This window comes from Topomyia yanbarensis, chromosome 3 (assembly GCF_030247195.1).
Source record: "Topomyia yanbarensis strain Yona2022 chromosome 3, ASM3024719v1, whole genome shotgun sequence".
Taxonomy (NCBI): domain Eukaryota; kingdom Metazoa; phylum Arthropoda; class Insecta; order Diptera; family Culicidae; genus Topomyia; species Topomyia yanbarensis.
Genome location: NC_080672.1, coordinates 307,481,820 through 307,508,611, shown reverse-complemented (window position 1 = coordinate 307,508,611; position 26,792 = coordinate 307,481,820). Strand labels below are relative to the sequence as shown.

General features: G+C 37.6%; 1 protein-coding gene across 4 annotated transcripts in view; it reads left to right on the top strand.

Annotated features, from left to right (window-relative positions):
- LOC131688666 (cAMP-specific 3',5'-cyclic phosphodiesterase 4A-like) overlaps nucleotides 1-26,792 on the top strand; it is a 683,953-nt gene that overhangs the window by 103,610 nt on the left and 553,551 nt on the right. For 2 of the 4 annotated variants that reach the window (XM_058973083.1, XM_058973087.1), the window contains exon 2: nucleotides 24,316-25,444. The exons of 1 other annotated variant lie outside the window; for it this stretch is intronic. In XM_058973083.1, coding sequence (XP_058829066.1) covers nucleotides 25,331-25,444 — 114 coding nt within the window. In that variant the 5' untranslated portion in view covers nucleotides 24,316-25,330. The remainder of the gene's footprint in view (nucleotides 1-24,315; nucleotides 25,445-26,792) is intronic. One more of the 4 variants, XM_058973084.1, reaches the window with a different exon arrangement.

The following is a 26,792-nucleotide window of genomic DNA, read 5'->3' as shown; positions in this document are numbered from 1 at the left end:
ACAACGCTTCTGAAATCATCAGAAGGTGATGGTTCGTTATGCGGCCAATATGCCGAATAATAGACGTATTTCTTGTTTATGTTATAGACCGTGACAGCACAAATATCGCGAGTTGTTAGGTCGAATATAAGGTATGCGTCAAATAGCGCTATTCGCAAATATACATGCACGAGGCATTTTGTTGAAAGCTACGAAGCCGGGACAAAGTAGCTTTCGATCATAGAAGTTTCCTTTATAGAAATACGGTTCTTAAACCAAATCTATGGAAGCTTTTCCGTCCGGCGCAAGGCGGGATAAATTCATAGTTGCTGTACGTTTAGGCTGAAGATTGATTTATGCTATTATAACCATACCATATCACAGCACTACACAGGAGTTCCGCAATAACAAAAAGTTGACAGAGCTCAACCGGCTCTGCACTAAGTTGAATTTCTGGTTAAAGTATTGACCAGTAATTGTTTGCCTCGGTTTTGTGATCTGCGCTTCCCTAAGCTATTATAATTGCCGACATTTCAAGAGAGAAATATTAACTTTTACAAGGAATCTCATCTGCCTATAGTTTTAAGGAGCAGTAATAAGTGCCCTCACAAGGGGATTGATGAAGGAGCAAACATTCATATAAACTCTTCGGGATTTTTCAACGATAGACGCAACCAGAATTCCTCAATACATCATAATATCCTGAACAAACCGATATGCATGTACAGTCTTCCGGGAAAAAGCTCCGTCCGTCGTCTCCAAACGCCTAGCGTCAACTGATTTTACAGTCTCCAGAAAAAATGCTTTGCAGTGAACGTATATTTAAAATCTCACAAAACTTTATGGTTCTGTTTGTGCTCCACATTTTTTTTATTTAGTTTATTTGACATGGCTCATAGCGGTAGCTTAACGGAGCCGTGGATCTTTTATGTGTTTACAATATGTTAAAAATAAAAATCAAAACAAATATTATTGATTGTCCATTGGATCTCGTGCTTTTTATTGCGAGCGGAGACCTTCTTTCGCGGCTCGCCTACTGCGTCATGGGGACCATTTAATTCTCTCCTGTCCTCCACATCAAGGTCGTCATCGTTAAAAGTGTCTTGGTGCTCGCGGCCAGATGTTCTTCCCCCTTCTTACACTTACGGGTGACCAATGTAAATCCGTCGTCATTGTTATTATCTTCATCACCGATGTTGCTTACAGTGGTTACTGGGGTGCTGGATGCTGCGTTTGTGGTTCAGGTATTGGCATTGAAAATTCTTTTTTGGGTTGGTTTACCGTGGATTCGTTGGCAATCGGTAGAGATGCATTCTCCTCTGTATCTTCCGCGCAAGGTTGTCCGTGGTGTGCTGTTTGATTACAATACTTGCACGTGGGAGTTTGCCCCTCATGGGTGCATAACGTAGTTTGATTAATAGTAGCTTCGTGGGTTTTGAGTTTTATAGTCAAGTGGGAGGGGATAGGTTTTTCGATCCGCATCCTAACCACAAGAACACCGTTAGGTGTACCCGGGAAGAAATTTCTCCACGTATCACGTGTAACTGATTCTACTTCGCCGTATTGCGACATGTATTTTGCGATTAGATCAGGAGGGGTACGTGGTGATAGGTCATGTAACTTTACATCTACATAGTCTTTTTCTATATACACGGGAATCTTAATTCCAACTTTATCACTTTGAGCCACGTGCTTCAAGTTGTTCTGAAAAATGAAACGCTCGGCTTGTGCTAACGTGTTGAATGATATGAATACGACATTACGAAGATGATGATACTGTAGATACATAACCTCCTTGAGCTTAAGCTGCATCTTCACCTTCAGCAGGTATTCCACTTCACGAAAACTCAATCTTATTGAACAGAATTTAAGGTCAACGACCGCTGTGTTGGGTCGGAGCAGAGATTTTTCGTCAACTTTACTCATGATGGCAAGAATAAATTAAAAGTTTCTTTTGTTCTCGAGACAATGTACACTAGATCGGAGGTTGCTAGTTTTTGTTCACTTGCCCGAAATAAGGTGGAAAATTTCGATCTCCCGCTTCGTTTTAGAAAGAATTTCTAAAAATTAGCTTCCGTATTTTTAATAAATGTCATACATACTTCGAAATTGAATAAAAATTAGTAAATTTTTTTTTCCGACGGCTATTCAATTTTTAATCCGTGTATTTCTCCCTCTGTACACACATTATTTGAGCAAATAATAGCCTCCCTCTCTGAAGCATGCACCCAGTGGATCAATTCGGGGCTGAGATACTTCAACCCGCTGGATACCACACGGCCTCTAGGCTGGTTTTATCCGGAGAAAGACAATAGATTGTCATCAACCTCCACCACAGCCAGATCTGTTATTTCTGCCCACCGCACACAGCAAGGCTAATGGACACCAGTGCCATAATTAAAGATGAGTGAATGCTATGGTATAGGAAGTTGTCCATTTTCATTGTTTAAACATTTTTACGTATCATACTAAATTCTGCAGGATGATGTTTAACAAGCTATATTGATGAGTCATCCACAATTAGTGAGCAATATCGTTATCAGTATTAATGATGAAAAGCTGGTGTCTTTAGCGAAATGGTTGGTAAATGTATGGGCTACAACATTGCCGAAGACATAATCTTATTTTTTTGTGCGAAAGAATGGTAGTAGACATCTCTCGCGTTTAGGGAGATTATTCATTAAAATCAAAATACATAGGACTTATAGCGTTCACATTGGAGTGACAAAAAATGACCCTCATCGACCCAACCCTGGTTGATTCCTAGTTCCACCAGGAGTGTTGGCTCAAAATTTGCAGCAAAGCGGACAAGTTTAGCTACCGGACCAACGTGCTTGAAATTTATATGGGATTTTTCAATTCATTTTTTTGAATAATTACTGCAAAATGCCTGTTCTACAACTTTGAAGAAGACACCTGATTTATATCTATTATATCTTTTGTTGAAAAGTTAGTGTTAGCGCCCTCTATGCCGTAACATAGGGAACTAAATTTTAACCAAAACATAACTCGTATTATACAGCATAGTACTCCTCAATATACCATAGAAATAAACATTATTACACAATTATGCACAGTTCATGAAAATCGAGTACTGATACACAACCATGCAATATTAGAACCCATGCGAAACTGACTCAGAGCTTACTACGTTAACAGTTTAAAAACTTCTTCTAAAAAAGCTGAAATGAGTTGCAGTCTTCGACAAAGTTGTAGATAATTGACTTATAATTATCTTTCTTATTTTCAATTGCAGTAATAAGCTGACACACACAGTGTCACGTAAAAATGGGGGTAGTGGGTTTAACCAATCATTTTCAGAAAAGAAACCTTACTGAAGACAACAAGTGTCTTAATAATTATATTATAGAGTGGCAATTCTCCAAAAGCTCTATGGTAATTTGAATCTTTTTTATCAGTAAAATTAATTCTTCGAAGATACTAAACTGGTAATGTTTACGGTTTCGAAATTATGTGATCGTGGTCGTAGAAAAAATATTTTTAACATTTATTTCAATTTTCTCGACATTAAAAGTACATAACTTGAGAACCAGACCTTGTATAGTAAATCTAACTACGCCATTCATTTCAGTCCTCAAATGTACACTATAAATAGCCATTTACTTGACATTTTTGATTTTCTTAATGTCGGCTGTTTTTATAATTGATAATACAAACAATAGAGGGAACTGGGCCAATTCGGACCTAGTAAGGGTTTATGAACTATAGAACTGGAACGTGTCAACCGATTCACAAATAAATATTTTTTCCTGAAAGCCTGAATTAATTGCGCACATTTTTTTCTAAGGCGATTTTTCCCGCTTTTTTATCGAATTGTGTATCAACGGTTCTGCGCAAAAGTCATGTACTTTTGCGCAGAACCGTTTATATGCAATTCGATAAAAGGTCCAAATTACCAACCCTGTTCCAATTCGGACCGCCCATTTCTTTTCGATTTTTTGCAATAGAAATGAATTCCTATTTTGGCCTAAGTTATTCCTATTTGATTTTTACTAAATTTTTAATTGTGAAATGAAAAGTTTGATATAAAACATTTTGTAGTAAATATACAATAAAAGTAAGAGCTGGTCGAAATTGCCTAAAATTGGCCGAATTGGCCCACCTCCCCCTATTAAAAAATATCCATAAAAATCTTTTCTGGCGTATTAGAGACAAACGGGATTTTTCGTCATTTTCCTTCTGATTTCAAAAAAACGATATGCGGTTTCAACACATTCACGTTGTTTTTTATCGAACAGTGTAAAATTTACATTTGGAATGCGTTAGTTTTTTTTGTTATTATATATTTAATTCTTGAGTAGAAAGTAATATTTATAGGTAGCTGTTACAACATATAAAATGGCTACATTTTACACTAAACTCGCTTCTTCACGACATTCGTGATTCTTTTGAGTCGCGTAAACGATGATTCGCTTAACTCTGTTAGATTTGAAACATTTGATCATAACGTCAGAACAGTCGCTATTCAATAGTTGCAATATTTCAAATTCCATAAATTGGTCATTCACGCGGTTCAAATGAAAAGCAACCGACAGTATTTCAATTCCATGTTTTTCGATACATTAATGAAGATAGAACTGACGGCAGTTGCCAATGCATCGAAAAGTGTAACCGAATATATTGAACTCAGATTTTTTTGGAAGTCACAAGATTCTAAAAATGGTCTTCTGTTTTAGTCATCATTGAACGGGTAATCCATTCAGCACGTTTGTAACGGGTAAAGCCGACAAAGTGTCATAGTACAATATTAGCTAATGAAAAAATAAGGATAGTACTACTTGTCTACAGATACACAGTCGTCAAAAGAATGTGCCACTTTGTGAAAAAAATGGCGTCTTCTACAGTGTTGGCGTGTGTTTACTTTGCCGAAAAAAGAAGACTACCCCAAGATGACTCACACCCATTTATCTAACTTAACCCTAACTTTTTACAGAGTGTCATCCCGTCCACGAGTAAGGTTGAAAGGAGTAAAACGGGTTCCAGAACGAAGAGAGTTCCTTGTAGAAATAGTCATTCTCCTCGAATGGAATTATTTTTTAGTATTTGAAAGCTTTGGAAAGAGTGATTGATTTTTTGCGAAATTCAATAAATGAGATGAGTTTTTCAAAATTTTCATCGATAACTCTCTTAACAGTCGAACAGAAGGCTCTAAGTTTTTGCATGCTTTTCAAACTGGACTTTGACATTCCAGTAATTAGTTGGATAGCATGGTGATACCAGTTTCTATGGCAATTTGATGTGAGACCGCGCGCTTCACTCTACTCCGGAACCAGAACTTCGATCAAAAAAAAAATCAATGGCAGCCTATATTTTGAGAATGATATTTATGAAATCAGCTCAGCTATCTCTGAGAAACTTGAAGTGGTCCAACACTCTAGAGTTTTTCGTGCGATAATGCCCCAACCGGATTTTGAAAAAGTAAGCAATAATAATTTAAGCTGTTTCTTTCATTAAAATTTCAACCGAAACCACTGGTAAAAGTTACTTGAAAATATTGCAATTTTCACAGTGTCATTGAGTTAACAAAAAACGATAAAATGTATCAATAAAGTTGTATTAGTTGTTTATTGCAATAAGTTTTATTTATTGAGTCAAAATCTCTCGAACTGGCCACCCAAATTAGCCGAAACTACAATTTTAATGAAAGATCCAATTTTTCGGTAACATTTGGTGTTGCACAATCAAATCCAGATGGATTTTTTAAGAACATACTAAGGACGACCTAATCGATCGATTTTAACGAACTAACCACCAATAAAATTGTCGTAAAACACAGATTGTTTGTGATTTCTTTCTGCGATCTGAACAGTTACTATATTGTAAATTTTTAAACGATTGTGTATAACAAAATAAAATAAAAAGGCTGACCTCTTTTTGGTCGAAAAAACCATATATACTGCTTGCAGTACCTGCCGCAGAGAAAAAAATGGCTCCACACTTGGAACTAATGTGGTTTTTGTTTGAGGCGAAACTGAGTCAGTTCCTAACCCCAACTGCTGTCCAAATGTATGAACTGACAGCAGTTGGGGTTAGAACCTGACTCAGTTTCAGGTTCAAGCGAAATCGCCATAAGTTGCTATGCCGAACGTCGCCGCGCGCAGATTTTAAACAGCGGATTGAAGGTGAAAACAGTTTCCGTTCCCGCGACCCCGCATGGACTAACATGTCTGTTGTATATTTTGTTGCATTGTCATTTATTTTTTCGCGAAGTCCATCTAGATCTGATATTGTAATGCCAAATACTACCGAAAAATTATAAATTCCATTGTAATTTAACTTTATTTGGGTGGCCTGTTTGAGGAATTTTGACTTCGTTTAAACTTTTTTTTTATTGTAACTTAGTTTGTAATTATAATAATCAGCACAATGGTCTAAATGTGCCAAAAATGACTAGTTTTATGACTTTTTTGAGTTCTTGTCGCAAAAAATCTAATATGAAGAAATTCATTACTTTGCCTAAAGACATAAATTTTTCATCATTGTCATCAATACTTATTGATATGCATCATAAAAGTTCATACTGGAGATCAAAATTCCTCGATGATGGATCTTTAATCAACCCGATAAATAGCCATTCTCAGTAAAAAATCAACTTTTTATAATCACTCTTGGCAATTTATGAACATTATTTGGTGAAAAATCATGAAATTAATCAACTAAAACCCAAATATAAAGAAATTCACAATCATTGGATTTTAATGCTCAGAATTGGCACACATATTCTTCGAAGGTCGACTTTAAAAAATAGATGGCCCTTAATCTGCAGACAATATGTGGAACATAAACAGTAACTGAGTGATACTTCGACGAATCACAGATGTAAATACATATGTGGATCAGAATCAGAAGCGTGCAAAGAACACACCCTTAACCCATTCATGCCCATGTTGTTTGTGGACAACAACGATTTTAAACAGCTATAACTTCTGATTGAGGCAAGATTTGATCACAAAAACAAGTAAGGCTAATAAATGTGACTATTGGCTTTCATTTGAGTATTAACAGTTACAAGGATCAGCTCTAGAACTGAAGTTATTGCAATTAGTCTGATTGAACTCCGATGGAGCAGTGCTGCCAGGGACAGTTTACGTTGACGACGGAAAATTAATTTTCCATACAACTTCGTTATGTTGCAATATAAGTTAAAACTGATAAAACTTATCAATTTAGACTATTTTTGGCTACGTTTTCCACGGAGTTGGACTACTGTAAATATTCTAGGAGAATTGTAGTGAGCATTGGAAGGTAAAAATTGAGCAGCTTCTAGCACTGCAAGGGAAGCACCTACCTTTATGAAAAAAGATTTTTCGAGTTTCTTGACCCCACCGTTTTCAAGAAAAAATAGAAAACTAGAAAAAAGTTGGGCATGAAAGGGTTAAACTCTCCGAATAAGAATACACTCAAGTTTTTTTTTACGCGGTTTTTTTTTGCGCGGTATTTTTTTACGCGGTTTTTTTTTACGCGGATTTTGAAATTTACGCGGTTTTCATTTACGCGGATTTTGAAATTTACGCGACTTTCATTTACGCGGATTTTGAAATTTACGCGGTTTTCATTTACGCGGTTTTTGAAATTTACGCGGTTTTCATTTACGCGGATTTTGGAATTTACGCGGTATCCATCAATGAGGTTCCCTTTATCGCGGATTCTTAAATTTAAGTGGTCTTCATTTACGCGGATTTTGAAATTTACGCGGTTTTCATTTACGCGGATTTTGAAATTTACGCGGTTTTCATTTACGCGGATTTTGAAATTTACGCGGTTTTCATTTACGCGGATTTTGAAATTTACGCGGTTTTCATTTACGCGGATTTTGAAATTTACGCGGTTTTCATTTACGCGGTTTTCATTTACGCGGTTCGTATCCCCCGCGTAAAAAAAAACCAGAGTGTACTAATAAAGACCGTGCGCATTTTACTCCCTCCCACTCTCTCGAAGACGGAAAAACAAGCCGCACGTAAAGACGCTGACTGACGACGAAAAAAAAATGAAACATGATGTCTGTTGACGTTGTTGTTAATTTATCGATTGTCGAGTACCGTGTGAAGGTAAACCAGTAAATCTGTTCGTTGCTTTTTTTCCTCCTTCTCATCTTGGACGGGACACAGCTCACCCATATCCCGGGAGACGTCGATAATAGTCGTTACTGACGGCGGTGCTGCCGATTGCCGCGGCAGTGAGTTGTGACGTTAGCTAATCATATGAATGAGATTCCTGCCGCCTCCTGCTTAGTGAGTGTGCAGGCAGGAGGCACTGTTTTTTGCGTACTTATTTTCGCATGGAGAAGCGCGTATCTTGTCCAAATTAGCCCGATGAAGAAGAAGTAGGTAGCGGCTCGAATGAAAGCGTGCGTTGACTGGGATCTCGGCTGGTGGGGTTCGGGTTGGGTTTGGTATCGGTTGGCATTGATTTGAACAGCTGCTGCACGCGACTCTGCTAGACTCTGCTAATGCTACCGCCACTCGGAACTTGTTCCATGGGATGTTTTACATTCATGAAATACGACATATCACCGCTGCCGTCCCGTGTCGGATGCTTTGGTTCACATTTCAGGAGAATGACAGTGACGATAATTGAGGCTGACTAGCATACATTAGTGTTTCGCGACGTGAATTACTTGGTTTCGGATTTCCGCGGCCCGCTGCAAGCTTCGCTTCTCACAGGTATGTATGTGTTTGCTTTCATTCTGTCGTCAAATCAGTTACGTAATAGTCTATTTTGAAGAGTCATTAATTTATTCTAATTATATAGCCTGCATTTCTGTCGTGTTTTTTTTAAAATCTGTTTTGAGTAGAGCACTTCAGTTGAATCAACTAAATAGTTCTATTTTTGTTAAAGGGGTCAACCAATCGATGTATGGCTTCGGGTCACACAGAGTGTTTTAAAGACAAATGTTTTTTAGTCTTTTTAGAAGAGCAACAATATATCGTTTCGATTTTTTTTCTTTGTTGTTTGCTTCTTCTAATTCAGTTTTTCCTGAACGGTGGGGTTTGCCAAAAATGTTTTGGGAATATTGTTTACCATGTTTCTTTAGAGTGAATCATTATTTATTTATTTAATGTTTCGTCTTTGGCAAATAATGTCAAATAATGTCCTAACACAAAAGCTGTTAATCATAAAGTGTTCCTTGACTGTGCATATCTGTTGAATATCGAAAGACGTGCTATTATTATTTACACTGATTGACGCTTCTTGAGAAACTACTTCTACTGGGCACAGACAGAATCCGAAAAGGAAATTAACAGGGCAGGCAGCAGACAGAAGCCCTCTGGAAATAAAGCAAAGTCTACATCTGAAATATTTTCATGTGTGGAATCCCACGCCCAAAATTCGAACTATGTTTTTTTATGGCATTCACTAAGAGTTATTTGAGTAACTTTTGCTTATTAATTAATTAATTAATTAATCAATTAGTTAATTAATGAATTTCTTTATTTATTTATATTCTCATTTTTTACCTGTCCTGTGCTGGTGTACATGAAATGTTGTTGAGGAACCTTGCTTGCAATAGGGCATTGATTTTTTCTGAGATCTCGAAGCCTTTATATTGTGACAAATGTTAAAGTGAACTCAGATGCTAAATTCCACATAATTTGGACAATTTTAGGCCCCCGCCCACTTCGGACAAGTTTTTTGACATTGTCACAATGAGAAAATATGAGAGGAAATTATATTAAATGCTATTAGTTTTGAAATAGCTCTCAGAAAATTACAGTTTATACATGATAGGAAACATTCTCATCATTTTAATGTAAATAATTTCGTTTCTCGGAAAATAGGGGATGTTGGAGGTTTGGGACATTTGTTCCAAAAGTCCCCTGTTCCTAATAACTATTCTGGTCAATGACGCAAATCATACATATTTGGCTAATGTAAAAATCCTTTGTGATCTTTAATAGAATACGAGAAGTTGAAGTTCTAGTGCATTTTATCATTCATATAAAATTTCATCATTTTCTCGTTCAAATATCTCAAATATTTTTCAAGCAAATTCTATTAAATGTATCGTGTGAACGTAAAAATACTAAGTAACAAAATAGAAGTAGATTCACATGGTGGATGTTTCATTTCAGAAAAAGATCGGTAGGTAACGTCAAAGACATAACCGAAGTGAAGTAGAACGCATTGGCTGGTAATTCTAATGCTGTAATTTTTGTTACCTTCTGCATGGTTGCATTAAATTCAGCCATCAAGTATTTCTGTTATTTATATATATGCATTACCTACACGTAAATCACTTGTGATGCGTTTATGCAAATGAAATTTCGGTCCTACCTCGAAACTCGAAAACTTCCGCCCGAGACACTTGTGTGGCAAAATTCAACTGAGGCTAGGTTTGTTCCCAAGTTTCCAGAGGGTAATTATTTTTCAAGTGGATAGTATTACCTTTACTACTCACATTATTGAATATTTCTTTACACATATGCATAGTGGGATCAAAAGGCATTCGTCTAGCTGCTTTTTTTAGGAATAGGCCACTTTAAAGCATGGCATGCACAAATAAAATAAATTAAAGGCCAAATCGGATAACAAATACTATTTGGACCCATTGGAAGTTAAACTCAGTTGAAAGCCAGTATTTATTTATTCGGTATTTGTTTAATATATCAACAGGCATATCAAAGCTCCAATGATGTTGGCCTAAATGCTAATCTTATTTCTAATAATCAAGTCGCACATAAAACAATAATCATACAATAATTACAAACAAAGAATAAAAGGTCAAGTGTTGTCAATGAATTGATTAAAAAATCTGGCAAAACGTACACGCAGAGTTTGTCGAGAAACGTCGAAATCGAATGCTGAAGCTACCTGGTTAAAAATTTGTTGCAGACCAGTGATGGCTCCATACATACTCACGGTGTTCCTAAAACCGTTATTAACTAAAAAAAAATGACCATAAATTTGGCATACGGCATTCGAAAGATACAGTATCCAAGCATCTTCTCAGTGAATTTCAAAATGATCCATCGAGGGATTCGAGAGATATGGCGATTTGAAGTTTTATGATACGTTTCATAAGGCTACCAGCAAACACCCACGGGTTTGGTCCAATCTCTATAAACAAAAAAATATTTGTTTACTTATTTAGTACATGGCATTCGAAAGATATAGTAATCAAGTATATCCCTTGCAAGTTTGAAAATATTTCATTGACGGAATCGAAAGTTATAACGGTTTGGATGTGGTATGCGGTCATAGATGGGTTTTCTACCAGACTTCAAGCGTGAATCCATGTTTGCCCATTGACTATTTAGATCGTTTATACGTGTCGCGGTTTTTAAAGGAAACCCTTACGATTTAATTACATAAATATAATGTACAAATGGTGTTATTTATATGGTGCACTGAAAAAATATGAAAATAGGGTTGTCTAAATATAATGTGTAATTTAAAAAAAATAAATGAAAGTTGGAATGTACTTCAAAAGGCCATATCTCAATGGTATGTTGACTGATTCTAATTATTTTTTCATTATTGAACAGGTAGACGTTTCATCGTTAATTTTCATCAAGAAGAATATAAAATAGTGTTGGCTACTTCAAACAATAGACAACTTAATTATCCTCAACTACATATATTATCACTAATTAGTAAATATCTTTATATTCAAAACGACGACCTATCAATTTCTATACATTAGTTGAATGCAACAAACGCAAACTACAAATCATGGAAAAATAAAACCATAAATTCAATACATATATTCAAAAATATGAAGGTATTTGCTGATTCAGATCAATTTATGTTATGATACGGTTTTTGTTGGAAATTTTGTACAATTGTGATTCGCTGGTTGGGTTGACAGATGTTAAAACTGGGGGATGTTATTAGTAGGGGGATCAAAGGGGATGTTATTAGTACAAGTTCTCATATCTCTAACTATTGTCAGTTTTATTGTCGAATTGAATTTAACATGAAAATTTGACATTCAGATGTCGACAATGGACCAACTAGCGGAGGTACAACTAAAAAGCGGCTCCTGTTAAAAATTGAGCGACCAGCGAATCACGACTGTGTCAGTTTTAACATTTCATATATCCATAATTTGTAGTAAACAGCAATTGCAATCAACTAGTATATAAAAATTGATAGGCCGCTATTTTTAATACAAAAATAATCACTAAATAATTATAATACATATAGTTGAGACCAATTATATTGTCTATTTATTTACGTAGAAAACTCTATTTTATATTATTCTTGATGAAAATTAACGATGAAACGTCTACCTGTTCAATAATGAAAAAATAATTAGAATCAGTCAACATACCATTGAGATATGGCCTTTTGAAGTAAACATTCCAACTTTCATCTATTTTTTTTAATTTACACATTATATTTAACGTTTGGTAGACAACCCTATTTTCATATTTTTTTCAGTGCACTATATAAATAACACCATTTGTACATTATATTTATGTAATTAAATCGCAAGGGTTTCCTTTAAAAATCGCGACACGTATAAACGATCTAAATAGTCAATGGGCAAACATGGATTCACGCTTGAAGTCTGGTAGAAAACCCATCTATGACCGCATACCACATCCAAACCGTTATAACTTTCGATTCCGTCAATGAAATATTTTCAAACTTGCAAGGGATATACTTGATTACTATATCTTTCGAATGTCATGTACTAAATAAGTAGACAAATATTTTTTTGTTTATAGAGATTGGACCAAACCCGTGGGTGTTTGCTGGTAGCCTTATGAAACGTATCATAAAACTTCAAATCGCCATATCTCTCGAATCCCTCGATGGATCATTTTGAAATTCACTGAGAAGATGCTTGGATACTGTATCTTTCGAATGCCGTATGCCAAATTTATGGTCATTTTTTTTTAGTTAATAACGGTTTTAGGAACACCGTGTACTATAATTTGTGCGTCGGAATGGTAATCGAAACATGTTGTTGCGTAGTGCTCGAGGTGCGACGTTTATGTTGATTTGTTCCAAAATAGCTGGAGAATCCATACGGCCTTGCTGAGTGTCGATGAACAGCGTTGCCAATGTTTCAGATTTATCTGGAATCTTCCAGATTTTTCCCAACTGAACAGACTTTCGTTCAAGCCAGATATTTCGCCAGAATTTTTAAATTTTGCCAGATTTTCCCAGATATTTTGAATTTTTCGTTACACCCCACCTACACTGGTAATATAAATTCGTAAATATTATGAAATTGAACCTGAAATACACGAATTCATTCGTCGTTTTCTGTAACGAAGTATTTTCGTGCATTGTAAATAGTAGGTTTCATTCATTTCATAACCAAGAATGGCCGCTTGGTGAACGAAAGCTTTCGTAAATTTTAAATATTTGGTATACACTGCACGAATGTTATTGTTGATATCGACATTATTTTTCGTGAATGAAACGAAATGTTTTGTTTATTTTAATAAATGTTTGTGTATATTACGACCGATTTCGTTGGATTCACGAATTCATTTCGTTCATCATAGAAAAGTTTTCGTATTTATTACCATTTTTTTGCTGATTCAGATCAATTTATGTTATGATACGGTTTTTGTTGGAAATTTTGTACAATTGTGATTCGCTGGTTGGGTTGACAGATGTTAAAACTGGGGGATGTTATTAGTAGGGGGATCAAAGGGGATGTTATTAGTACAAGTTCTCATATCTCTAACTATTGTCAGTTTTATTGTCGAATTGAATTTAACATGATGGCTCCTGTTAAAAATTGAGCGACCAGCGAATCACGACTGTGTCAGTTTTAACATTTCATATATCCATAATTTGTAGTAAACAGCAATTGCAATCAACTAGTATATAAAAATTGATAGGCCGCTATTTTTAATACAAAAATAATCACTAAATAATTATAATACATATAGTTGAGACCAATTATATTGTCTATTTATTTACGTAGAAAACTCTATTTTATATTATTCTTGATGAAAATTAACGATGAAACGTCTACCTGTTCAATAATGAAAAAATAATTAGAATCAGTCAACATACCATTGAGATATGGCCTTTTGAAGTAAACATTCCAACTTTCATCTATTTTTTTTAATTTACACATTATATTTAACGTTTGGTAGACAACCCTATTTTCATATTTTTTTCAGTGCACTATATAAATAACACCATTTGTACATTATATTTATGTAATTAAATCGCAAGGGTTTCCTTTAAAAATCGCGACACGTATAAACGATCTAAATAGTCAATGGGCAAACATGGATTCACGCTTGAAGTCTGGTAGAAAACCCATCTATGACCGCATACCACATCCAAACCGTTATAACTTTCGATTCCGTCAATGAAATATTTTCAAACTTGCAAGGGATATACTTGATTACTATATCTTTCGAATGTCATGTACTAAATAAGTAGACAAATATTTTTTTGTTTATAGAGATTGGACCAAACCCGTGGGTGTTTGCTGGTAGCCTTATGAAACGTATCATAAAACTTCAAATCGCCATATCTCTCGAATCCCTCGATGGATCATTTTGAAATTCACTGAGAAGATGCTTGGATACTGTATCTTTCGAATGTCGTATGCCAAATTTATGGTCATTTTTTTTAGTTAATAACGGTTTTAGGAACACCGTGTACTATAATTTGTGCGTCGGAATGGTAATCGAAACATGTTGTTGCGTAGTGCTCGAGGTGCGACGTTTATGTTGATTTGTTCCAAAATAGCTGGAGAATCCATACGGCCTTGCTGAGTGTCGATGAACAGCGTTGCCAATGTTTCAGATTTATCTGGAATCTTCCAGATTTTTCCCAACTGAACAGACTTTCGTTCAAGCCAGATATTTCGCCAGAATTTTTAAATTTTGCCAGATTTTCCCAGATATTTTGAATTTTTCGTTACACCCCACCTACACTGGTAATATAAATTCGTAAATATTATGAAATTGAACCTGAAATACACGAATTCATTCGTCGTTTTCTGTAACGAAGTATTTTCGTGCATTGTAAATAGTAGGTTTCGTTCATTTCATAACCAAGAATGGCCGCTTGGTGAACGAAAGCTTTCGTAAATTTTAAATATTTGGTATACACTGCACGAATGTTATTGTTGATATCGACATTATTTTTCGTGAATGAAACGAAATGTTTTGTTTATTTTAATAAATGTTTGTGTATATTACGACCGATTTCGTTGGTTTCACGAATTCATTTCGTTCATCATAGAAAAGTTTTCGTATTTATTACCATTTTTTTTTTTCATTCGATCTTTTGGGATCGATGTTTGACAACACCATTTTTTTTAATTTAAAAAAATCGATTTGGCCAAATCGATTTTATTGTGGTATGAAGAAATGGTCGTTTGATGAACGAAAGTTTTCGTAAATGCTACTTATTTAGTGTAAATTGAACGAATGTTATCGTTGATAGCGACATTATTTTTCGTGAATGAAGCGAATAGTTTCGTTTGTGTATATTACGGACCATCATCATTATCAACGAAATGATGTCACACGAATTCATTTCGTTCATCTTAGTTTTTGTATTCATTGGAATTTTTTTAATCGATCTTTTAGGATCGATTTATAACAACAACGATTTTTTAAACTAATAGGATTGATCTGGCAAAATCGATTTTATTTCAACCTGCTCGCCTCTATAGAGGACTAGAAAGTTTGTGGTGTGAAGTTTTGGCCGCTTGATGAACGAAAGTTTTCGTAAATTTTACATATTTAGTGTACGTTTTACGAATGTTATTGTTGAAAACGATGTTATTTTTCGGGAATGAAACGAAATGTTTCGTTTATTTTAATAAACGGTTGTGAATATTACGAACGATTTCGTTGGTCGCATTCGATCTTTTAGGATCGATGTTTGGCAATACCGATTTTTTTAATTAAAGGGATCGATCTGGTAACATCGATTTTATTTCAAGCTGCTCATCATTATTGAGGACTAGAAAGATTGTGGTGAAAAGAAATGGTCGCTTTCGTAAATTTTACTTATTTAGTGTACACTGCACGAATGTTATCGTTGATAACGACATTATTTTTCGTGAATGAAACGAAATGTTTTGTTTATTTTAATAAACGTTTGTGTATATCACGAACGATTTCGTTTGTCTCACGAATTCGTTTCGTTCGTCTTAGAAAAGTTTTCGTATTTATTAGCTTTTTTCATTCGATCTTTTTGGATCGATATTTGACAACACCGATTTTATTTAAAAACCGATCTGGCAAAATCGATTTTATTGTGGTATGAAGAAATGGCCGCTTGATGAACGAAAGTTTTCGTAATATTTACTTATTTAGTGTACATTGCACGATTGTTGTCGTTGATAACGACATCATTTGGGTAAATGAAACGAAATGATTTCGTTTATTTTAATAAATGTTTGCGTATAATACGGACGATTTTGTTGGTTGGACGAATTCATTTCGTTTATCTTAGAAAAGTTTTCGCATTTATTACCATATTTTTTCAATCATTCTTTTAGGATCACAACAATGATCCATGACAACAACGATTTTTTTTAACTGGCGAAATCGATTTTTTTTCAAACTGCTCACCTCTATTGAGGACTAGAAAGATGGTGGTGTGAAGTAATGGCCGCTTGATGTACGAAAGTTTTCGTAAATTTTACATATTTAGTGTACATTGCACGAATGTTATTGTTGAAAAAGGCAATATTTTTCCGGAATAAAACGAAATGTTTCGTTTATTTTAATGAACGGTTGTGTATATTACGAACGATTTTGTTGGTGGCACGAATTCATTTCGTTCATCTTAGAAAAGTTTTCGTATTTAATAGCATATTATTTTTACATTGCTCCAGCAGAGAAAAACTCAAACTTCTTCATACAAAACCAACGAGCAGTTCGCGATGGCTCAACTGGATCCATACTGCTCCGGATTATGGATCAACTGGAAGCGAAAGAGATTCAGGAAATCTTCCTGAAACCGGAGGACACGGAAACGGTTACTAAATAGTCAGACCGAGATCGTCGTGATGATCAACAATTATTGACCCATATTCTACCTCTCTTTTGACGTTGACGGTTTGACGAATGATGCTCGTAAATATTACGAAGACTTTCGTATATAGCAGTGAACAATTCGTTTGCCTAATGAAGCCGTTTCGTAATAAGCCAACGAAAGTCCTTTCGTGATTTTCACGAAAAACTCGTAAGAAAAAATAAAAATGTTTCAATTGACCTACGAATGATTCATCATATGTACGTATAAAAATTCGTATATTTTATGAAAATTGTCTGTACGAATCTAATTCGCAGCGATTTACGAATATATTCTATCAGTGTATGCTAGATTTATCTGGCGCAATAAAGTTTTTTTGTATCGATTTTGTTGGCTATTTTCGGCAAATTTGAGACTATGAGAAACGAAAGCAATGAATTTGAAAGACGGATAGGTATTCTAGAGCGATTCAGTTAAAACTTGGAACGGAAAACTAGGACTAGGCTCATATGCACGTGATCGAAAGGAAATGTGAAGAGTCTTTTGCCTTATGCTAAGTAGGAGTTGGGCGTTGCACCCAAGTAAACCGCATGGTCATTGATGGAACATAACTCATCATCATGTTTCACCGCTGGTGCCGGCGATTTTGGCAGCTTCCAGACAAAAAGACAAACCTCTCGTTCTGCTTGATTTTTAGATTACAGAAGTTGTTGCACATAAGTTTTGGAAATCTGAGTCCTAATTTCTAAAATTTAACAAAAATCCACAGATAAACTTCGATGAAATTAAAGTCGCTGTCAACTGACAGATTTTGCCAGACATTTTTAGTTGATCTGCCAGATATTCTTTGAAAAATAGTGGCAACCCTGGCGATGGACAAAGCTCTTGCGGTATTCCTTCAAACATGTAGGGGCTCTAGTTGAATCAGCTGACATCGGTTTTCATAGATAGGTAGTCGGACAGGATCTCTCCGCGGCAATCTACGGAGCGCGAAACGTAAAAAGCGACGCTGCATACTTTCAATTCTCTCAACGCCATTATTATAGTTTGGGATCCATACTTCAGGGCAATATTCTAGAATTGATCGGGATAAAGAGTAGTACAGCGATTTGGGACAATAAACATCCGTAAAGTTTTTGCCCAGTGCTCGAGACGCTTTTCCAACTGCATAGGAGACATGTTGTTTAAACGTAAGTTGAGAATCCAGAATCATTCCCAGATCATTCACGTGACTGACACGTTCGATTTCTGTTTCTAGTATACGGTAGTTAAAATAAATCGAATCCTTCTTCCGTGAAAGAGTTATTACCGAGCACTTCTTCGGGTTTACATACATGCAGTTTGTATTGCACCAGTCAGTAAAGACTTGAAGCTGCTGTTGGAGAACTCTGCAATCTTCAATTGAACGAATTAGGCGAAATATCTTGAGGTCATCCGCGAAGGATAATCATGGAGTCTTCAGGATTAGATGTACACCATTGAAGTATATCAGAAATACCAACGGTCCCAAGTGGCTTCCTTGAGGTATTCCAGACGTAGAAGTGAATGTAGGGGCCTGGCACTTCGATGTGCCTTTTCAAAAAAGCGGAGGAGAACCAGTCGGGTCCCGGATTGAAGAATGTCTTAAGTCGAGAGGAAGCTATGGTAATCTTCGTTGCATTGACATTGATAGCATCCAGCGTTTGACCCACAAGTGGAGCTCTGCTAGCAGCTAGTTTAATTTGCTCATTGCATCATATGATGCTCATTATGCCTCGTCTGTGAACACATTCGCGAATTTTTACGAAAAAGTGCACATATGTCTCGTGATGTGGAAGCTGTGTTCTCATTGAAAGTCATAGACGACGGCAGTCCAGATTCCTTGCGCTGCTCGTTCACATATTTCCAGAAACGTTTAGGATGCGACTTGAGATTACGCTGAATATTTTGCTGATATCGATAGAAACAGTGTTGACTGGTTCGTTTGTACGCATGGTTGAGACTGACGTAATAGTCTCTGAGTGATATTGTACGATACTTGGTAAACCTCCGCAGGGCAGCTGTCTCGATAGACTTCAACCGTAGCAATGTACTCGTTTGCCATGGTGGGCCAGTTTGTCGATGGTGAACTTTCTTCGGAACGTGCCTGTCAATAACGTACAGCAGAACGTTGGAAAAAGTTTGAACAGTGGATTCGATATCTTCGAGGTCGAAAATATTGTCCTAATCGAGGGTGGAAAAAAGGTCTGCGATACTGCGATGGTCGGCTTCACGGAAATCCTAGGTGACAGAAAGTGGTGAATCATGCATAACAGTGTTATCAATCGTAGCGATCAATGGAGGATGATGCATCACAGGTTTTACTAGAGGAGAGGTCGCCATCACTATTGATGTGGCGGAAACCTGATTGCTGGCATAACAAAGATCTAGATGGCGGCTATTTTCATTGTATTGATTTGTAGTGACGGGGCTGAGCTATAGCTGTCAAGGAGCCTCACTGCACCTGGGTGGAGTACGGAATGGTCTGAATCCGGATAAAGGAATACATTGCGGGAAGACTTCCATGGAATGCTGGGAAGATTATAATCTCCTAGTACCATGATCTCATCAAATGCGTTAGCGTCTTCGAGGTTAGTAAAAACTGAGCTGCAGTGTGCTTCAACATATTCGATATCACGAGCGCGGTCGGGTGAAACATACAACGCACACAAGTACAACTTACGGTCGCCAAGCTCGATAATTGTCCAAACCTGCTCTAGGCAAGCCCAAGAAATATTCTCGACAATTTTTGCCTTCAAACTGATATTAACTGCTACTAACACCGGAGGCGGCGGTGAATTTTCGGCTATTGCTAGGGCTCAGGTCGCAACGAAACACCTCGTATCCAGTACCTGACTAGAAAGCGTGTCATCGTTCAACCACGTTTCGACGAAGACAATGATGTCATAATTCTTATCGGATATTGCAAGGCATACAGCCTCGACGATTGAGTTGATACCACCAACATTTTGGTAGTACAACAGCAGCTTATGCCGTCGTTGATCAAGGCTGGAAATCGAAGAGCTTTGAGGCAAGGAAGAGCTCACAGATGCATTGTACTTGCCTGAGGTAGATTTGCGGAAGACCCCTCGTCCCAACTCCATCACAGGACCGGGACGGCTGCTGGTCGCTAGCAGGAATGGCTCGACTGTGATGGGGGGGGGACTAAGGGCTTCCTCACGACTGGCGGCAAATATGCATCCCGGTGACCGAAGAGACGAGATTACGTGGGATGTATGCAATATAGCTGGACAAGATACCTCACGTAAACAGATGCGGTTCACTGGCAGGAAGAACGGCATCTGGTGCTGATACGACGCAATTAGCGGGGAACTGGAATCGGGGAACATTTCAGCGCTTGAATTATTCTTAATGGATGGGTACTTGCCGTAGTAGGAAGTTTGGAAGACCCTTTCTCCACTGCCGCAAACAAGACCGGGACGACATTACTGATTACAATCTGAGATCAGCTAAAGATATATTCAACAGAGAATCTAGGAAATGTCGTTAATCTCGGACAGACCCTGGAATCTCTGGCTGAGAAATCTGCGCATGCTGTGGGCGTTCAAGGAAACTGCAGACTGATGGCCCTATATCGAGCAACCTGGAAGTCTGACTTTTTTTGTTGGAGACGAACCACGGCGACCAGTATTTAAATCTATTGTGGTATGATCCTTCCTTAATCTAAGTGTACTGATATATCACTATTGATGAGTGATTGTCGTTATTGAGCTAACACTCTTCCCAGTTAGGCACACCACTTCGCATGAAGTTTATTACCTGCTTGGGATTCGCTAGTCCAAATATCAAAAGGCTCCAATGTTCCTTTACCGAGGACTCTTATTCCATGTTGTATCAGTGCACAGCATTCGAATGTATCGTTTATAAGATTACTTATTTTCTTAAGATGATATTTACTCGAACATTGCCGGGAAGTATTCCTGTCATGATGCATAGCTCTTTTTTGTTTAGTCTAAGCAACTCTAGGCTTTTTTTCTCGTTTGGTGAGATAAATTTCTTTGATTGCCGTAGCCCAGTTCGAGTCCCGAACCCAGTTGAAAATTTTTTATAAGAGATTTTTCTAACCCAACCCATGATCTTAACGTTAAAACCTCTATAATCGAAACAAATAGAAACTATCCATTATCAATAAAAGTGGAATAACCCATTTAATGGGTAAAGAGCTTGTACTCAATAATGAGTACAGACCTTGTACGTCAACCTGGATACGTTTTATCCATTATTTTTCGCAGAACAGTAGCAACTAAATGCGTACTCTCGATTGACAATACCAATTGGCACAGAAAGTTTGCATTTCAGTCCGCATATGCAAATCTCCTGCCAAACCAAGTATTTTTTGGAAAATTTTGACACTTTTCTACTTAAAATTATCTTGAACGTTGAAGATTTCTTTTCCGGTATCCGATTAAAACTCTTGGCCTAGGAGTTGCTAGAAATCTGTCTTGATGTATGTTTCATCGTCCATTTTGACGCAATCAAACGTGGTCAACAATGCCGTTGTAAAACGCACGCGATCTTGCTTTAGACGTGATGTTTGTTTGTCATTTCATTTAGGTGTCACTTGGCAACCGAAATCACTGTTGTTATTGTTTTTAAAAGTTGCTCGAACGTGGTATTCAGCACGAAATTCTGCGTGAAATTTCACGCGAAATTTCGCGTGAAATTCCGCGGAAAATTTCGAGTGAAATTCCGTGCGAAATGTCGCTTGAAATTCCCCATCAAATTTCACGTGAAATTCAGCGCGAAGTACAGCGCGAATTTCCGCTCCAAATTCCGCGTAAAATTCTGCGTGAAACTCCGCGTGGATTTTAGCGCCCAATTCCGCGCGAGATGCTGCGTGAAATTCCGCTCCAAACCCCGCGCGAAATGCTGCGCGAAATTCCGTGCGAAATGCCGCGTGAAGTTTCGCGTGAAATTCGTCGCTAAATTACGCGAGAAATATTCCAAATTTGGTGTGAAATTCTGCACGCAATTTCTTGCAAAATCCCGCGCAAAATTCCGCGCGAATTTCCGGGTGAAACTCCGCACGAAATTCCGCGTGGAATTCTGTGCGAAATTCCGCGTGAAACTCCGCGTAAAATTCCGCATAAAATTCTGCGTGAAATTCCGGGCGAAATTCCGTGCGAAATGCCGCTTGAAATCCCCATCAAATTTTACGTGAAATCCCGCGCGAAGTACAGCGTGAACTTCCGCTCCAAATTCCGCGTAAAATTCTGCGTGAAATTCCGCGTGGAATTCAGCGCCCAATTCCGCGCGAGATTCTGCGTGAAATTGCGCTCCAAACCCCCCGCGGAATTCCGCGTGAAATTCCATGCGAAATTCCATGCGAAATATCGCGCGAAATTCCGTGCGAAATGCCGCGTGAAGTTAGGCGTGAAATTCGTCGCCAAATTACGCGACAAATATTCCAAATTTGGTGTGAAATTCTGCATGCAATTTCTTGCGAAATCCCGCGTAAAATTCCGCGCGCAATTCCGCGTGAAATTCCGCGTGGAATTCTGTGCGAAATTCCGCGTGAAACTCCGCGTAAAATTCCGCGCGAAATTCTGCGTGAAATTCCGGACGAAATTGCGGGGAAAATTTCAGGCGAAATTCCAAGCGAAATGCAACGAGGAATTTCGCGTGCAATTCCGCGTGAAACGCCGCGCGAGGTTCCGTGTGAAATTCTGTGCGAAATTCAACGAGAGGTTCTGTGTGAAATTCCGCGTGAAATTTTGGGTAAAATGCCACGCGAAATTCCGTGCGAAATTCCGCTCCAAATTCTCCCTGAAATTTCGTGCGAAATTACGCCCTAAATTCCGTTCGAAATGCCGCGTGAAATTCCGCTCGAAATTCCGCGCAAAATTCCGGGAGAGATTTCGTGTAAATTCCACGTGAAATTCAGCGCGAAATTTCGCGTGATGTTCAGCGCCGAATTTCGCGCGGAATTCCGAGTTAATTTCCATGCAAAATTTCGTGCAAAATTCCGCGTGAAATTCCGCCCCAAATTCCACGAGAGATTCTGTGTGAAATTCCGCTCCAAATTCAGCGTGAAATTCCGCGGAATTTCACACAAAAAAGTACCCTGTTTTGATAGCTCGAATAACTTCCGACAATAGGCAATTTGAATACATAAAATGGGTAAAGTTTTTTTTCAATGTGGTTCACTTGTTTGCACGTGTGTATTTGCAGGCATCATAACTCAATTAAAATGAATATTTTAAAGTGGTAAAAAATAAACTCGTACGAAGATAATCAATGCAATACGAAAACAATATAATAGATATAATGTTTATGTAGTCCTCCACAAAAAAAACAATAATCCTTGTCATATGACATGACCAGCTTTACGTGTGAGCGTGATATGACCACTTTTATACATTCACTTGTCACATGATATGACCACTTTTATACATTTTATTTTAAAGCAATTGTTCTATATATCATCAAACACCATTTTAGAATCGTTAATAAATTACGTGACTCAAATTGCACAAAATTGACTCCCTCCTCCCAACACGTCACAAATTGTCATAATAATTTATATGCTTCGGTCTAACGAAATAAGTTTTTCTATAGTAAAAAAATGTAACGTCATTTACTAGCTTACTTTACGTCTCCCATAAGTGACATTTTTTTCATGCTCTCTCACCCTCCCTAAATGCGTAAGCTAATTAATGAATAGCTCCTTGGATTTTTTCTGTGGAAATGCCTAATATCATCATTTTTGACGACTTCACATTTTTCTAGACCAAAGCAATTCCAAGATATTTCTTGCGTCCGGATTTTAACTGGTGCAAGCTTTGAACTGAATTCGTAATAAGACTAATAATTTATAGTCTTCTGTTAATGTTATTTAAGTTAAAATTAGAATGACAATATTCTGTTTTTATACTATTCCCCGATTACGAAGCAAATTGTTTGGAACCATACTGTTTGGTAATTTGTTATGGTTTAATAACCATAACAAATTACCAAACAGAATAGTTCCAAAAAAAATTGCATCCTCATAGGGGACCTGTTAAAAATAGAATATTGTCATTCTAATTTTAAATTAAATAACTTAAGCGCAAGACTATAAAGTTGAATTCGTCACATTCTCACTCCCAAAACACAGTGATGCGCAAGAGATAATAAGAAGACTTTATTCCCCCTGAAAATCCATGACAAGCATTTATTTAGTATCCCGACAACTTTTCTCTTTTGGTAATAAATTGCAATTTTATTTACTCGGTTTTTACATTTTTGATAGCAATTAGTTGGTAAAATATTGACGACAGAATGAAAGTAGAATACATACCGTCACCGACCGGCGCAATCAAGCAATAATTTATTATAAAACACCGGACAAACAAACAAGCTTTCTTTTTTCCACAGCAGCCGGTCCGGACAGTCGCAGTGGTTGAGCCAAACTTTTTCCAGCTGATTCCGAAAAAAAGGTGCCAACAGCACTTGGTAAAGTGTGTATTAATGCAGTTTTATCGGCCACAGCGGCCGGCAGTACCGGCATCAGCCCCTAGCAACCCCCTCGTACTACGCATACCGTGAAAAGATGTTACCGAACAAAAAAAAATGAGAAAATAAATTTAAATTTTTAATCGATATTTTCCGCCCCGATCCGAGCGCTGCACGTGGTGATAATAATACCGACGACAAAATAAACAGCAGAAAGTGGCAGCAGATTTAAATGTTCGTTTATGCGTGGCGGCTGCCTGCGGCGGCGAATCGTTTCCATGCGTGAGTGGCTGGTGCGAAGAGGAGCTCGGAAAAAAATGTACCACCCAAAATACAAATAAAATACCAACCACTCCTGCCCCTAGTGAATGTTTAATAAGAAGATATGTGTTGAGCAAAAAAAAAATGTGAAGCGGCCAACAGCTGAGTAAAACAAGCAATCGACAGCGAAACAAGTGCGACGCGTGTTTTTGAAGTGTTTTACCCGTGCTATACATATATAGAAATAAAAGCGCGAAGTGAATAAATCCAGCGCGCGCGGTGCAGTAAATAGGTGTGAAATCTACAAGCAATCATCGTCGCTGTCTCCCATCGTTCCCCCCTTCCAAATCATTTCAGTAGTGTCTCACCATGGTCAAGAGATGTCTTCTACGTGCATGTTCCTAGTGTTGAAGTGTTTACCCCCTCGGCTAGAATCGGTAGATTAGGTGCTATCTCACGTGGGTGTGGGTGTACGCGTGTGTTAGTAATAAGCGGTAATAAGCGAAAATAATAATCCAATATTAGTGGGTGCTTGAAGGCAGCGAAATCTTCCAAAGTGGCCGCGTCGAAGGGATCTCGGGGCGCCTTGTCGGAAGGTCGCCTGACCACTGCGACCACGACAACGGAGACGACGACCAGTTTCACCAACTCCCGCCAGGGCTCCGTCGATGGGGTGATGCAACGATGCGGTCTCTGCTCGATCATTTCCAGCCTGCTGAGGCGAGCCATGTGCGTCGGGTCCCGGCGTGGTAGCGGCGAGTCGTACTACCAGGAACTGGCGGAAACTAATGTAAGTACACCTAAACAAGCTACGTACTGTATTATTTTAGCACCGTCAGACTAACGTGACGGCGGCTGGCTGGTGTACGAAGTCGGCTGAGACGCCACGCACGACGTACAGCCCGATCTAATCGACCGGTACAGTCAGATTAAGACGTATCAACAGAGTGAACAGTCGGTAATAACTCAACACGATAAGAGGGCTATAAATTTCGATTGTCTTGAATTAAGCTTTTCGATTTCGTTGGGGCAGATTTTCGTGGGGATCCCATAAATATCTCAAATTTTGAACATGTTACACAATAGTCTAGTGACAGACGTCGGAAATTAGGTAGCAACTCATTCTTTAAATATGGGATTGACTAATTTGATTGGTTGTTGCTAGTCTGTACAAATGCCCGTAAAAATATCAAAATCGCAAGTGACATTATTTGACGGTTCTAAAATGAATGGTTTGTTATCAATAATGAACATGAACCAACTATATTGACGCTAGTTCACTGAAGAGTAGTGAGTACAAACTCTCGTCATTGCTCTCTTATTGTCGTTTATGATGCGTTTAATTGACACGGCTAATTGCGTAGCTTAACGGAGCCGTCGATCTATAATATGTTTGCAATTTATAAAAAAATATATATTGATTACTCGTTGAATCTCGTGCATGCGACTCTTGCGTGCGGAGACCTACTTTCGCGGCGGGGAAACATTTGTCTGCTCACCTACTACATCATGATGATCATCATCATCTTTTTTTTATTCAGTTCGTTTATTTGATAGGCAAAAATGCATCAGCTTGGCGGCACTAAATTCATTTTTTCATTTTGGATGACTTAAAGATAGAAGATTACAATATTGAAATATTTTTTTACAACAAGGGGGATTTTTAACAGCTATTAAAACTAGAAAGGCAATGCTATATACTGTAGTGAGATACAATAGTTCTTTAGAGTTTTTTTCAGCTATCTTAAAACTAGGAATCGAGTTTGATATACAATAGGGGGAACATAATTTTTTTTACGAAAAATTTTACAGCTATCTTAAAACTAAGAATACAGTTTGAAAGGGGAATAAGATTTTATAAGAAATTTAACAGCTATCTTAAAACTAGGAATGCAGTTCGATATACAAGGTGGGAAAGAATATTTTTATGACAAAAACACAGCCATCTTAAAACTAGGAATACAGAATGCAAATGTGGTTTATTTCCATCATCGGTGTTGCAGCAGTTATATCAGGGACAGAAGAAAGTAGGCGGATATGGGGACAAGTAAGAAGACCAAACTTGCCACTTTCATGCAAACGGGAGATCAGCGTCATGACTTAGAGCCTCAGGCTACTCAGACGTCAAGACCCGAATT